This window comes from Heteronotia binoei, chromosome 2 (assembly GCF_032191835.1).
Source record: "Heteronotia binoei isolate CCM8104 ecotype False Entrance Well chromosome 2, APGP_CSIRO_Hbin_v1, whole genome shotgun sequence".
In the NCBI taxonomy this organism is placed as follows: Eukaryota; Metazoa; Chordata; class Lepidosauria; order Squamata; family Gekkonidae; genus Heteronotia; species Heteronotia binoei.
Window position 1 is genome coordinate 177,332,539 of NC_083224.1, and position 16,017 is coordinate 177,348,555.

Genomic DNA, 16,017 nt, shown 5'->3' on the forward strand with positions numbered 1-16,017 from the left:
GATTAGTTGTTTCACACTTGTTAGGGTTAGTCTAGAACATTCCTGAAGATTTGGGGGACAGTGCCTGGTGAGGTTGGGGGCCCAATGAAGATATGATGCCCTCTGATGCTGTCCTCCGTGGGGGAAACTGATCTCTGTAGTCTGGAGGTCAGTTGTAATTCCAGGAGAACTCCAGCCTCCCCCTGGAAGTGTTCAGTTTTGAGGAGCTGGTTGGAATATTGACTAGGCTGCACCAAGGGAAATAACAGGAGTTCCTCTGTGGACTGGAGTTGGGAATGGAAATGAAGTACTGATGTTTGTCTAGCATCAATTTCCTCAATTCTTTCCAGTTGCAGTTCTACAATGTAGGTGGGTTAGGTGCTGGTTGGACTGGAGTGAAGCATTCATATGCATTCTACTTTATTCAGTCTCATCTTTGTGCTCCAGGCTTTACTGTAGAATTACGGCCTGACGAAGGGTCGAAATGGAGATTTACCTGGGGCATCCATTGCCGTGGTTATTGCTGCACGTTTAAATCTAAATTTTGTTCAACATTGCATATGCATGTACTGCATCCTTTAAGAATAATAAATAATAGCAAGGGTTTTTGTGATTATTAGTGGATTTTTTTGTGTACATTCCATTACGGAATTGACACACTATTTAACACTGTATAGCCATTTATTTGTTACGCACCTGGAAGATGGCAGCCCTAACATCAGCTGTGAATCCTTTTGGGAAGGGGGGACACAATCCTCTTTTGCTACATGTTTTCAGAGAGCCACTGGAGACGAGGCGGGGCAAGATTCCACAGTTGTGTTGCCTGGGTCTTGCGTTGAATTGAGCACAAACGGCATGTAGTCTTTTATGATAATGTTCTCCATTCATTTGGGAGGGTTTCAAGACTCCTGGTGGAATGTCAGCTACTGAGAGACTGATATCTACAGCACCGTCCTGCCAAACCTGTGATTCCCTGGGTATGCTTTGCAAGAAGCTCTTATATGTTTTGGCTATGATGCCCTAATGTTATCATGCCTTGTCCTGGATAGCCAAGGATAACCTGATCATGAAAGCTAAGCTGGGTCAGCCCTGGTTAATATTTGGATGAGAGACCACCAAGGAATATCAGGCTTGCTAAGCAGAGACAAACAATAGCCAACCATCTCTGAATGTCTCTTGCCTTGAAAACCCTACAGAAGTCATCATAAGTTGGTTGTGACAATGGCAAAAAAAAAGGTTTTAAGTGGCTATCTTTCTCTCTTTTGTGTCTTTCAGGTGTGTGAGAAAATGGTAGTGCAACCGTGAGACAATGCACTACACAATGACATGTTGTCTTCTGGTCCTGGTCCTCCATTGTGTTCTGCTCAGCACTGCCCCGGTTGCCGCTTGCCCAGCTCGTTGTGAGTGCGTCCCTCAGATCAAGTCAGTCATCTGTCATCGCAAACGCTTCACCTCTATACCTGAGGGGATCCCAACTGAAACGAAGATCCTGGAGCTCAACAAAAACCGCATACGCTGCCTGAATTCAGGGGACTTGTCCCCATACCCTCTGCTGGAAGAGCTAGACTTCAGTGAGAACATCATCACGAATGTGGAACCGGGGGCTTTCAGTAACCTCCTGAACCTGCAGACCTTGCGGTTGCGTGGCAACCAGCTCAAGCTGATCCCGATGGGTGTCTTCAACAGACTAGCCAATCTCACAGTTTTGGACATCAGTGAGAACAAATTGGTCATCCTTTTGGACTACATGTTTCAAGACCTGAGGAATCTGAAGAACCTGGAGGTGGGAGACAATGACTTGGTGTATATTTCCCGAAAGGCTTTCTCTGGACTAGTCAGCCTTCAGCAGCTGACCATAGAGAAATGTAACCTGACTGGCATCTCAGCCGAATCTCTCTCACGCCTCCAAAACCTGGAGGTCCTCCGCCTCCGACACCTCAGCATTGCCTCAGTGGATGATCAAAACTTTAAGAAGCTTTATAACCTTTGGCAGCTGGAAATTGAAAACTTGCCGCTCCTAGAGGACATTTCACCAAATGGCTTCCAAGGATTAAACCTCACATTCCTTTCCATAACTTACACCAATATCACAGTGGTGCCCACAGCTGCCTTGAGGAACCTGGTGTATCTCATGTACCTTAACTTATCCTACAACCCCATCAGCACTGTGCCCAAGGGGGCCTTCAAGGATCTCATACGGCTTAGAGAGCTCCACATGGTGGGTGCCCTTTTGGTCTTGGTCGAACCTCAGGCGCTGTTTGGCTTGAGGCAGATCCGCCTCGTCAACCTGTCCAACAACTTCTTGTCCACTTTGGAAGAAAGCACCTTCCACTCTGTGAACACGCTGGAAACACTCAGAGTAGACCGGAACCCTTTAGTGTGCGATTGTCGTCTCCTCTGGATCCTTCAGCGCCGCAAGACACTGAACTTCGATGGACAGCCGCCAATGTGTTCCTCCCCATCTGAGATACAGGGCAACGCCCTGCAAGATTTCCCAGACTCTGTCCTCTTCGAATACTTCACCTGCCAAAAGCCCCAAATAAGGGACCGAAAGCTCCAGCATATTACAGCATATGAGGGGCAGTCGGTGTCTTTTCTTTGTCGGGCTGATGGGGAGCCCATCCCATCAATTATCTGGGTGTCCCCTCAGCACAGAATGATCACCACCAAGAGTGCTGGGCGAGTCACTGTCCTGCCTAGTGGGACGTTAGAAATCCGCTACGCTCAGGTCCAAGACAGTGGCACCTACATTTGCATTGCCAGTAACGCGGGGGGCAACGACACATACTTTGCCACATTGACAGTCAAAGGGCATTCTGTCGATGGCTCCCTCTATGCAAACAGGACCTTGTACCTCAGTGAGTTCAACGACACTTTCCACAACGACACCCATGTTTTCTTAAAGTTTACGTTGGACCTCAAAACCATCTTGGTGTCCACAGCCATGGGCTGTATCACCTTCCTGGGCGTGGTCCTCTTTTGTTTCCTCCTCCTCTTCGTCTGGAGCCGAGGGCGTGGACAGCATAAAAACAACTTCTCTGTAGAATACTCCTTCCGCAAGGTTGATGGCCCTACCACAACAGCAGGCCAGGGGGGTGCCAGGAAGTTCAATATGAAGATGATTTAAAGATCTGGGGACAAGTGGGAGTAGGATAGTCTCTAAATGTGCCATCTGCTGCTAACAAAACAGGTTGGGGGGTTTGGGAGGGAGGGTGGAGGGGGAATTTTAGTAGCCACCTAGGGCTACTGGGGAATCTTATCTGTGAAGGCCTAAGTTGGTAATGCTGTAGGAATGAGTGACCACAGGGGATGCTGTCCCTCCATCAATACAGTTCAACTTCAAGGGCTCAGAGGTGAGCAGTGAACTTGCGGGTTCACCTCCCTAATCTTGCCGGAGAAATTAACGTAGCAGAAGCGTTCCCCCGGGGATAGCCTTTGCTGTCTTCCTGGGTGTTTCTCTCCTATTACGGATACATCTCTTGTGCTGTCTGAACTACACAATAACCGTGCTTCCATGGCCCCGAATTCCTATAGTACCAATGAGGCATGCGCACACACTACTTGTGGTTTTGAAGTCCTCACACTGCAGCTTTTCTTCTTTTTGGTATCAACTATGCATTTCTCGAATAAGGAGAGCATCCATTATGGTTGGGCTTTGAAGAACCTCATGTTGTTGTCTTTTTTTAAGTGACTGTTTTGAAAATCTTGATCTAGTTGAGTGGGTTCCTTTTTAAATGGTTTTATAAGCACTCCCGATGGACGTCTTCCTGTATAGCCGAGGATTCCAGTGCGGCAGGGTCATGTGACTGCTTCATCCCAGCTCTGCTGCTTGTCCCTTTGAATGTGATCCAGTGATGTGAAAGCTTGCTGGGGAGACGTAGTGCCTTTGAGTCCTTTCTAGTCTTTTTAATAAGGGGTTCCAGCAAATGTTTGTCCTACCTGCCCAAAGCAATAACCTGCTTATTCCACTCAGATATGTTGAGCTGAACACAAGGGTCCTGGAAATGGGAATTCACAGGGATGGGTGAACCTTTCGAATTACCAGTAACCCAAATGGAATTAAGTAGAGTTTACTTCTTCCCTCTGCTGTGGGTGTGCATGCACAACGCAGGTTCACACACCATGTACGCTTGGCTAGGAAGTAAATCCTATTGATACTGGTGGACCTTTGGCAAGGCTGAAAGGATGTACTTCTGGTGGAAAGGAAAGGAACGGGAATTATATGTTCTGATGTTCAGATTTGTTTTTAAGGAGAGCTTTTTAATAAGCACAGAGCCCTGTGGCGCAGAGTGCGAAAGCTGCAGCACTGCAGTCCGAGCTCTCTGCTCATGACCTGAGTTCAATCCTGGTGGAAGCTGGGTTCAGGTAGCTGGCTCCAGGTTGACTCAGCCTTCCATCCTTCCGAGGTCGGTAAAATGAGTACCCAGCTTGCTGGGGGGAAAGTCTAGATGACTGGGGAAAGCAGTGGCAAACCACACAGTAAAAAGTCTGCCGTGAAAACGTGAAAGCAACGTCACCCCAGAGTCAGAAATGACTAGTGCTTGCACAGGGGACTACTTTTACCTTTTTTTTTTTTAAATAAGCAGAGAGGGTACTATCCCCTGGGATTGCAGGAGCCCCTCTGAGCTGAATGGGAGTGTCACAAGGCCTTCTTGGTGGACCATGCCCTTTGTCTTGTTATTACAGCAAGCTGTATGATGAAGGGAAGGGAGCCACACGCAACCAAGACACCTCCTTTCTTGTGCTCAGGGTAGGTTCCAGATTCAAGGCTGCTTCCCTTGAGATGCTTCCAATTCCCAGAGTTCTTTAAGTGCTGAATATGCCCCCCCGTGCCAATGGGAAGCTTTTGCTTGTTTCTTCAGATTGTCAAGTCTGGCTACAAATTTTAGGGGGGAAGCAAGTCTGCATGAGGGGTTCAATGTTTGGCTTTACTAAGCAGAGCTATCATTTATAAGATGTATAAACTGCCAGTATCTGCCATCTTCACTGTCCTGTGACACGTGAAGTGTAGTGTGTGACTTGCTCAGTCTCCTAGCTAGGGGTAGTGGCTGGCTGCCCTGCCTTTGACCAGCCCTCAACACAAATGTTGCTTCCCCAGCCATCACCTTTCCACAATCCTTATCAAGGGATAAATCTCCTAGTTCCAAAAATACCAAGTACGGCTATCGAGAACCTGGGAGCCACCAAGTGAAATTCAGAAATGTGCCGCACACGGAATGATAGCAGAATATTGGCACCACTAAGCAATACTCTGAAATTTGCAGCAAATGAAACGATCGCAGAATATCGGCAGCATTAAGTGATACTTGGGAAAGTGCAACACATGAAACAATAGCAGAATTTCAGTCACAACTAAGTGATGCTTGGAAATATGCAGCACATGAAATGATAGTGTAGTATCAGCACCACTGAGTGATACTCAGAAATGTGCCACCCATGAAATGGTAGCAAAATATTGGCACTTTCTCTCCCATCCGATCCTTTTTCCCTTATAGAAAGGAAATCTAAGCACAGCCACCTCCTGAGCCACCCACCATGGGTCTCTGTAAAAATGTTGTGGGCGGGACACACATCCATGCATTTGCTAGAAGATTATTCTCGTGGATAATGTCTGTTGGCGCTACCCGAGGTTTCAGTTGCCATATTTTCAGGCATCTGTTTCAGTTTCAAACGAAAACACCAACTGCCACGCAAGACAGGCATCTTCCCGACAACAGGAAATTATTATTTTAATGAGATGTGAGGTCAACGGGGGTGGGAGAGAACTGAGCATTCGGTGTAGATCTGATTAGATTTGATGTTTACCCTCAAGAAAGGAGGTGTGGGCGTTCTAACAGCTTTTCGCTCAGCAAAGCGCCTGGATAGATAGTAATAAAATGAATCTGAGACGCACCTGCTGTGCTTGTCGCTCCTCACCAGAGCTCAGCCCTGGAAGGGGGTGGCGACAGCGCGTGTCGGTGGACAGATGGACGCACAGAGGGGTCATCGCTGCAAAGCCACATGACAGGAACCACGTAACGATGGCATTAATGGCAGGAGAATTCGAGCTCTTTTGCTGGTCCCCTCCGTCCCTGTTAGCAGCCTGTTTTCCCCCAGCTGATCCTTCCTCATCTCTGCCCCCTTCTCATTCTGCTGGAAGCCTGACAGAACTTGCCTTGAAGTGGCACCGAGGCATGTCCCCAGCTGGTTTACTTCCTCAACTCGCCCTCTTCTAATGTTGCCAACTCTAGGTTGGTAAATTCCTGGAAACTGAAGTGGTGGAACCTGGGGAGGGGGGAGATTTCAGCTGGGAATAACGCCACAGAGTCCATCCTTCAAAGCAGCCATTTTCACAAGGGGAACTGATCTCTGCGGTCTGGAGGTCAGTTGTAATTCCAGAAGATATCCAGGCCCCACCTGGAAATTGGCGATCCTACCCATCACCCAGCGCTTCCTGCCTTCCATTTAATTCCCTGCTCTGTGTTCCTTCGGGGGTGGGACAACTTCTAGACCCCCTTCTGAGCCCCATTCTGCTCCACCACCACCCCCAAGCATTTCCAGGTTCTGATTAAGGGAGCAGTTCAGTGTTGAGACTTCCAGGGGTGTCATTTTGTGTGTGCTTGGCTGGTTAGAGCAGCTAGTTTGGAGGAAGATAATTCCAGATGGTTGCAGCATTAGTTGATTGCAGTGGAAAATAAACAGGAGCCTTGCAGTGACTGAAAGGTTAATGACATTTTATTCCAGTATAAATTCTTGTGGCCTAGAGCTGGGGTGTCAAACATGCGGCCCAGGGGCTAAATCGGCCCCCAAAGAGCTCCTCTTAGGACCCCAGCAACTGACTGTCATCTTCTTCTTTCTCGCTCTCTCTTGCTTCCTTCTGCATCACAGCTTACTTTGCCAGGCTTGCTCAATTGCACAGGAGCTACGGAGCAAAGCCTCTATTTTCTCCATTGGCTGAGACTCCTCTCTTGGGGAGGTAGGGGGGAAGGGAGAGCTTCCTTTACCAGGCTCTCTCAATTGCACAGCAGAGCTACTGAGTCAAGCTCCTCTTCCTTCTGTTGGCTGAGGCTGCTTCCCATCCTGGTCCCCTGGGAAAGGAAGGGAAGAGCCAGAGCTTCCTTTGCCAAGTTCCCTGGATCACACGGGAGATAAACAAAAGAAAGCACCTTTAAGAGCGCTGATGTTTTAAACATATTTTAAGTTTTTAAAAATCTTTACAGAAGGCCCTGTACTAAGAGCCCTGTAAACTCTTGGAGGATTGGCTACATCAGGGGTGTATGGCCTAAAATGCAAAGGAGTTCCTGCTACAAAAAAGCCCTGTAGACTCCACCTATGGCTTGGCCCTAGCGGCACATGTTGGGTGGCCAGGGCTAAGTAGAGATAGACAAGAGAGTAACATATCCAGCCTCAGGTCTTGCATGATCTGTTCAGCCATTGTACTGAGCTGCTGCTCTTGTCATGAAATGCCCTCATAGGCTAAAGAGAGGAATGTGTTGGTGTTGGAGGGTGATCGTGCAGTCCAGGTTCTGTGAGGGAGGAGGAAAGTCAGTATGGCTGGGATTAAACCTAGTCCAATAGGGATGTGTGTGGGACATCTTGGGCTGCCCTCCCATTGTGTCACCTTGTGAATTGGTCCATCTGTACAATGGAAACCTGAATGAACTCTCATGGAAGGACAATCCTGCCCCCAAGATTATAACATGCTCTGCAAATGAACTACAAATGATCTGTCATTTAGCCACATTATCTTGGATCTCTAGGAAGCGATTGCAAAGAAGGGAGCTCATTTAACATTTGTGGGCTGCTGCTCATAATTCTCATTTTGCAGTGCAATAGCTGGAAAGGGGGGAGAAAAATCACAGAGAACAGACACCACAGATATGGAACAACCAAGTCCCTTGCACCCAGAACTTGAAATACAAACCCAATTATGTTTATAATCAGCCATGGGCTTTTTTTTCTTTTTCTTTTTTTGGGGGTGGGGAGACACAGTGTGTTCTGCATGCTGACTTTTGTTACAGTACTTGGATGAGGGAATGGGGAAATTTTAACTGCCAGAATCTGGGAAATCTCTATGGGAGGTCTTGTTTCTAAAGATCCTGCACATTTTTATATGTACCAATGCATGAACAATATAGTGAGATATATCTATCTATAAAACTGTGATTCCTGTGTGGTGTTTGTCACTTTCCTACCTATAGAAACAGGATTCTGTTAGGGTCATGCTAAATTCGCCTCTTGGCTAGCAGCTCCTGCAAATGGCAGCTGGCCTCTCTTGTAAGCAAGGTAACAACGTGCAGTTGAATTCGTGATCTTTGCTTGAAAGTGACCGGCTTGACAAGTGAATGGTATTGGCTGCGATGGAGGTCACTTAACTTTCCTCTGAGAGAGCTCGCTTCTACCTAATGAAGAATATCTGAATGACTTCTTCCTCCCCCCTACCCCCATGTTATTTATTTATTTAATTATATATGCTATTTATAGCCTGCCTTTCCTAATAAGGACTGAAGGCAGATTACACATAATGAGATAGTACGGTCAACAAAATGGGACATTCAATAACTGATGCGTTAGGATTTTAGAAACCTGGAATCACCAGAAAGAACTGACGGATAGTGTAAGTATTCACATGATGTTAAATGGTAGAGAAATTATATCAGTAGACTCCTACTTACAATAAGCTCTACACAGCAGTATAGGCCACAGTCCCTAATCCAGGGGGGCTAAACTGTGGCTCTTTCACATATACTGCATGGCCCTTGAAGTCCCCATTGGCTGACTTGTAAAAGGCATTTCTCTTTTTAAATTCCTTCCCCAAGCCAGCCAGTGGCTTGGAGAGTGCATTTAAAGTTAAAGGTTTTCTTTCCACCCCTCTCTCCCTCCATCTTCCTTCCTTGTAGCTCTCAAACACCTGACATTTATTCTATGTAGCTCTTATGTTAACCAAGTTTGACCACTCCTGCCCTTTCATTTCTCAAATTTCATTCTGTTCTGGAAACAGAACCTGAATTAGAAAGGGAACTGGAAAAAGCTATCAGCAGAGAGAGGGGGAGAAAAAAACCTATGAGATAAAAGCTTTTATTAAAAAGAAAAGGCTAAAGAAGATTTCCACGCAACTGTTTTCTGAATCGCCTAAGGGATGCATAAGCTATTCAACAGCAATTGTATGGAGACTCCTGGGCTTGACCGTTTTAGATGCTATTGTATGCTTCCCATGCTGTTCCAGTCTCTTTCCTAGACAGCCAGTCTTTGCAGGTTTCCCAGCAATACAAGGATGCCCTCCTGTGGGGACCATTCACCATAAAGAAGTGTCTGGCAAGGACCAGAACAAAGAGAGATGCAAATTATAACCCAAGAGGGCCTTTCTCCCAAGTGTGGGCCCCTGACACACTGCCAACAGTCAGACAACTTGAAGGAAAATACTTTATAAAGCTAAGCCTCGTGCTGCACCAGTGGATTCTTTTGGGGGTGGGGGAGAAGAAGCTGTAAAAATAAAATTTCCACTTTTAAAACTTGGAGCACATCGCTCCTTCCTGGTAATTTGATCAGCATCATTTATTGATTGTGAATATCTGTTCATCAGTTGTCTGGGGGGGGGGGGGAGAGGCAAACCTGAATCCAGAGTTTTAAAACTGGCAGAGGGGGAAAAGTGTCCCCTGGTGGACGGCTTCCATCATGTATGAAGATCACGTGTGTGTGTCTCTCGAGGAGGGTATGAGAACTCCTAATTTACTTGATCTTTGCCAAGAATGTCAGGTGAGTAGAGAACCACTGTGACCTTTCCAACTCACTCTAATGTCTGAAATAGCTGGACTAGAATAAATCAGCTTATTAAAATGAGGTCAGAGTTTGGGGTTTGTTTGCAGATTGTTTTTTTGGGGGGGGGGGCGGGATTAAATCCGGTGTGCTCCAGTTTTCTAATATCTCGCTCTCAAAAGCCAAAACTATTTCAGAATTCATTAGATGCTGACAAATGTAACTAAAAGGCAGCCTTGAGATAAGCCAGGTGGCAGGCATGATTTTAGTATACAGTGAGGAGTGGAAAAGAGAACGAGGAAATAGGTTTATTGTGTATTCAGCTGGAGCAACTTTGCATTCTGTGTTTGGGGTTGTCAGGTCTGTGTTGGAAAATACCTGTAGATTTTAGGGATGGAGCTGAGAGAAGGCGGGGTTTGGGGAGGGGAGGGCCCTCAGCATGATACAATGCCATAAAGTCAACCCTTCAAAGCAGCCATTTTCTCTAGGGGAGCTGATCTCTGCCAGCTGGAGATCAGTTGTAAAAGCAGGAGATCTCCATGCCCCACCTGGAGGCTGGCAACCCTATCTGTGTTTCATAATCAACCCTCACTCCTAGAAGAGAACTAATGGGTTAAATACAGTCGACTTAAGCAAGCTACCCTGTTCTTAAAAGATTCCAAGACACGCCTTTCCATCTTCAGAGGCTCAAAAAAACAAGTCTTGTATCTTTAACAGTAAACACATTCATATTGTGGCATAAGCTTTTGTGGACTTCATCAGATGTGTGTTGTGGATCTTCAGCTGGCTGACATACAAGGTGATTGAAAACAAAATATCAGGGTCAAAGACTTATGAATTGCAAGGACCACACAGTATGACATTCTACTGATAATTCTGATATAATCCGATTAGGCACTGTGATCACTAACACAGGAGTAAATTATAAACAACATGGTTTCCCTAGTTTTGCTAGGTTGATTAAAATCTATGACTGAGAGAATCAAATTACACAAATTCTAATCCAGCAGTATCACATTGGAGTCTCCCTTTTAAGCCTCACAGTTTTTAGCACAGCAGCAGAGCATCGTGAGACTGAAATATTTTCCCGTTTCATTTCTGAATGTTGTCATTTTGATGCCAAATTTTGCACAGAGCCATTTGTTCCATGTAGATGGGAGAGGGCTGTAGATCACATGATGGTGTATATCACATCAGAAGACGAGCGATACAAATTTCTGATGGCACGGCTGACCTTGGTTAACTGTGTTACCTATGTGGATATAGAGACAGAGCTAGGTTTGGGTCCCTGGCCTTGTTTTTCCATTGGGTAGCCCACTGTTGCTGTTGGGTAATTATTTTAAACTCAAGGGAAGAACTGTCTGTGAACAAGTGAGATCATCACCTGAAACTTGTGTGAGAATAACTATCTAGGATAGGGGTTCCCAACGTGCCTAGTTAATTTAGAAAGTGGGCAGGGCTAGGTGGGGCTTTTGCCCAGTAGGGCTTCTGATTGGCCACTGGAGGTTTGATTGTCTGTGCAGATTTTAAAATGCTGCTTTGGCAGCGGCTGCCCCCTCAACACAAGGATTGGCACAGTGTGATTGAAGGTAAATTGCGGCAGCCATTTTGAGACTGGCTCTGCCTCCTGCAACAGCCATTTTGTTGCTGTGCCCGCCACGCTATGACAAAATTCAAAAGGTGTTCAAAAAGGGTTGGGAACCCCTGATCTAGAATGAGCTACAGATCTCTGATGAGATGCTGGACTAGTCTGAACGGAGCAATACGGATGGTGTTATCTTTGGGATTCAGTCCTTTAGTGGGCTGTCTCATGACACCAGTCTGGCATTGTTAAGTCAATCCCTTTGCTACTTTGGGTGGGGTTAATAATCCTAAAGGTGTGATTCCCTTCCTGAGGAATTGAAGCACATACAGTTGCAACACAGTGCTTGGCTGCAGACAGTGGATTGTGTGGTATGCATCTGGTGGCATGTAGAGCTAGATGTGCAAAGTTCAGTGGGTTTCCATTACAAAGTGTGCATGTGATGTAGTAGTTAGAGTGCATATATTGTAGAAGTTACAGTGCTGAACTAGAACAGTGGAGATCTAGGTTTGAATTCCTGCTTTCTGTCAAATTTACTAGACGACCTTGGGCCGCTCATGCCTTCTTAGTCTAATCTACCTCAGAAGTTTGGCTTGTTATGAGGGGAGAACAGTGCATACCACTGAGTAATTTAGAGCAAGGGTAGGATTTAAAATGCCCAATAATTCAGTTACATGGTGTTTGCATGGGGGGAATGCTGTGGCTCAATGGCAGAGCATCTGCATTGTATGCAGAAGGTCCCAGGTTCAATCCCTGGAATCTCCATTTAAAAGATCAGGTGGGGGCAGTGCGAGAGACTCGTGGCTGTGACCCTGGGAGCCGCTGCCAGTCTGAGTAGGCAATAAACCAAGGGTCTGACATGTTTGCGGTGGTTAAGCAAAGCAAGCAGAGTTGTTACAAGGCAAGCAAAGCTAATCGGGAGCTTCTTGCATATTTGGGGGGCAAAGAACAGGATGTCTTGACTAGGAAGGGTGGCAATCTGACCACACCTCAGTTATGAGTTCAGGGTACCCTTTCCCCAGAAACAAAGAGATTTTTGCATAGTGTTGAAAAAGATTCTGCATGGACAAGTGCAAATGTGCTCTGTGTGAAGTTCTGTGCAAGTTCCTGCCCATCCTTGCAGTTGTTCAAAAGAAAAACGGGGGTAGTTGGGGAGAGAGAGAGGAAAAAAACCCTCCTGTACCTCTAACAGGTGCTGGACTATAGCAGCTGTTTTTCCCCCCACTTGCTAGAAGCAACAAATGTCAAATGTGCAAGAATGAGATTCTTGATTCCACTTGGGATTTTGGGGATGATGCCAGGGTTTGCAGCCTTGCCCAGAGAAACACAAGCAGCTCATACAACTGCAGAGCCCACTTGCTGCTGTGTTGTGTCCAGAGAATTCCTACCCAGAAGAGCTGGGTTTATACTCTGCCCTTCACTTGGAGACCCAGAGTGCCTTACAGTCTCCTTCTCTTCCTCTCCCCACAACAGGCATCCTGTTAGGTAGGTGGGGCTGAGAGAGGTCTGAGAGAACTTGTGACTGACCCAAGGCCACCCAGCTGGCTGCACGTGGAAAAGTGAGGAATCAAAGTTGGATCACCAGATTCGAGTCCACCGCTTAACCACTACACCAAACGGCTCCCATTGGACCCTTTTGAGACTTTCTCCTGCACATTGAGAGTGGACTCTCTGACATTATACCCCACTGAGGTCCCTGTCCTCCCCAGGCTCCACCCACAAATCTCCAGGAGTTTCCCTACCTGGATCTGGCAACCCTACTACAAACACGAAACTTTAGATTGTGCTGACATTTCAAGAACAGATATCGCTTTTACGTGCAATCAGGCCTCATTTTGGGCAGGAGCTCACAGGAGCAGAGCTCCGAAACCTCTAAATTTTATTGTGTTCTTTCTTACCCCACCCCCCTCCAAAAAAAAACATTATTTCTCGGCTCCATTGTTCAAGCCTTCTGTGAGAATTTTGCTGAACTCTTTAAGATTCAATTGAAAAAGTGTGACTGGAGTAAGGTTTTATTATGACAATTCTAATTCCAGAAGCATTTTAAGGTAGATGCCGAGCTGATATAATTTAGTACACCTTCTGGTGATGTCAAGGGTGTGTGGCAAATGCAAAAGAGTTGTGCTAATGAGCTCTAGCACCGCTTTTTCTACAAAATGACCTCTTCATGCTGTTCTCCCCCACTCTCTCACCTCGCCCCCAATCTATTTTGTTTGGACAGAAAACCAGCATCTGCATGCATGTTCCACGTTGGTAGCTTGGGAGTTGATTCCCATCTGCATCCGACAATGGTGATATTTTCCTGTTTCAAAACTCGGGAAAGTCACGTGGGGTTTCTCGATAGAAGATCCCGGGCTCTGGTGTCTGGCTTTATTAGTGCATTGCTTTGTGTTGGCTTCTTACCAAGTTCTCAGCTAGTCGGTTAGCGTGCTAAGAGGAGGAGGGAAAGATCAACGCCCGGGTCTTCGGGGTGGGAGGGCCGGAGCACCAGGCTGGATCCAAGCCAGCAGTGGTTGTTTCCGCAGCTTGCCGCAGGCGCCAAAATTCAAAAGTCGCCCTGAGTTTGAATCGTTCTGAGAAAAGTTGCGTGGGCGGGGACCCCGCAGCGGGCGGTCCTGGAGCATTCTGGGTGTTGTAGTTCACGCCCTTCCCAATCTTCCCCGGAGAATGGGCGGGGAGGAGAGTTTCCTAGCCAAAACTCGTCTGTCTTTCGGAGTCTTGTTGAGTCGGGTCGATACTGGCAATCCCTTTACAGGTGCGGTCAGCCAGAGTGAGCTGCTGTGAAGATCACAAGCAGAGCTATAAGCAGTTGCCCTTTAGAAACTATTAGGAGGTAGACTGTCCCTGGACTTGGAAGATCCTTTTGGCTAGGCTTCCATGGCTGATGATTGCCTATTGCTCTTCCGCTCATTTCCTGTCAAAGCCATCACTACATCTTACACAGCTGTAAAAGAAAGCCTCTGAGCCTTTTGCACATGCTCAAAGGCACGTTTTTCTCAATGAATCTCAAGATATACAGGTACTTTAATCTGTTGGTCAGCGGAATCTTTGGGGGAGAGGTTATACAGTGCAATCCTAAAGAGAGTTACTTCAGTCTAAACCTATTCCATGGGTTTAGGATTGTACTGATGGCAATTCTGTATGCTTACTTAAGGAGACTATGCAAACATATGCAGAACCAGTGAAATCCATCATCCACAAACCAGTCACTTTGATGAATGGGAGTAGACACATGGGTCAATTCCAGATTAAGGTCTCCAGATTAAAGGGGCTACAGTGTTTTTTAAGTATAAAAATGGGCAAAAGTACATACATGGAAATAATGTAACAATAAAAATGGTAAATTAAAAGGTGTCTTCTCTGGAATGCCTTAGATCTAATCATTCCAGATTGGAAACAGGGTCATCCACGGCCAGTAGAAGGGCTTCTGTTTACTCGGTGTGCAGAGATGAGGACTTCCCAGTAGTTCAGAAAAATAACTTGGAAAAACAGGAGTTATCCCCCACCCAAACATCTCAAGAAACGGGATGTGAACTAAAAGCTTGGCCAGGGAAGAAAGGAAGGGTGGTGCAGAGCTGGCATTTGGTGATAGATTAAGCCTTAAAAAGTCCACTGAAGGAAATGTTTGAAGAAAATGAGAGTGCATGTTAGGAGAGCAGCAACAGTTTACATTCAACAACCGTAGGAACATAAAGGAATAGATGGGTATTGATTAAAGTACAGAAATTCTGTGAAAGCAGGAAAAAGTGCTGCCAGCAGTGGCTCTGGTTTAGAAAATAAACATCTATGAATTTAGAGAATTCCTAGGATAAACTCAATGAAAGTAGAACATGTAACAAAAAAGATATTCATATTACTATTATTTACAAAATTAATACCCTGCCTTTCTGCACTCAGAAGGGCTATCAGGGTGGCTAACAAATTATACACATACATAATAAAATTACATCTTAATAATAATTGCACCAACAAAAAGCACATTATTAAAACAATCAGAACCAGAGCTAAAATAACATACAAAAACAACAATTAGGAAGGAGGGATCCTTGAGACAATACCAAATTTTTTTAAAGCACCCGCTGAGAGGAGATAGCAACAGAGGAGTCTCCCTAACGAGAGAGTTCCACAGTTTTGGTGCCACTACCAAAAAGGCCCTTTCTCAGGATGCCATCTGCCTAATTTCAGAAAGCAGACTCAAAGCAGGGTCTCTGAAGATGATCACAATGGCTGGGTAGGTTCATAAGGGTGGAGGCAGTCCTCTCCCATAGAGGCAGCAACTTATAAAGCAAGCAGACTAAGTGGGGAAGAGCAGGGAAGACCTAACATCTATTTCATATTCAATTTCCAGGAACTACATTTAGTCCAATAAAGAGTAGCATCACATTGTGTGAAAATAAATTTGTGCATGAAACCTCAAGAATGTTTTTAAAATAGACTTAAAAGAGATTTGAAAGTATGTTTTTGAAAAGACACAAAAAAACCCATTCAGTACAGGGGAAGAAAAGCACTGCTAACACGTCCTAGGCCTGAAGGTCTAAATTTACAAGAACCCTCTTGGCTGTGGAAAGTACTTTTATGCCCAAGTCAATGGATCCCATTCAGTTGTTTTTCAGCTGTCCTCTTCTCAGCAGGTGCAAATGAAAAGGTTGCAAGTACCAAGAGAGGGATTTTTTTCCTCCTCTTGTGGTTCTGTCCACTAGTTCCTAGGCAGGACAGTCAAA

General features: G+C 45.8%; 1 protein-coding gene across 2 annotated transcripts in view; it reads left to right on the forward strand.

The window, feature by feature from the left end:
* The window catches only part of LINGO3 (leucine rich repeat and Ig domain containing 3), a 66,354-nt gene extending 63,176 nt beyond the window's left edge, over positions 1-3,178 (forward strand). For both annotated transcript variants that reach the window (XM_060232552.1, XM_060232550.1), the window contains exon 2: positions 1,255-3,178. In XM_060232552.1, the coding sequence (XP_060088535.1) occupies positions 1,289-3,106 (1,818 nt within the window). In that variant the 5' untranslated portion in view covers positions 1,255-1,288 and the 3' untranslated portion in view covers positions 3,107-3,178. The remainder of the gene's footprint in view (positions 1-1,254) is intronic.
* The last annotated feature ends 12,839 nt before the right edge of the window (positions 3,179-16,017 follow it).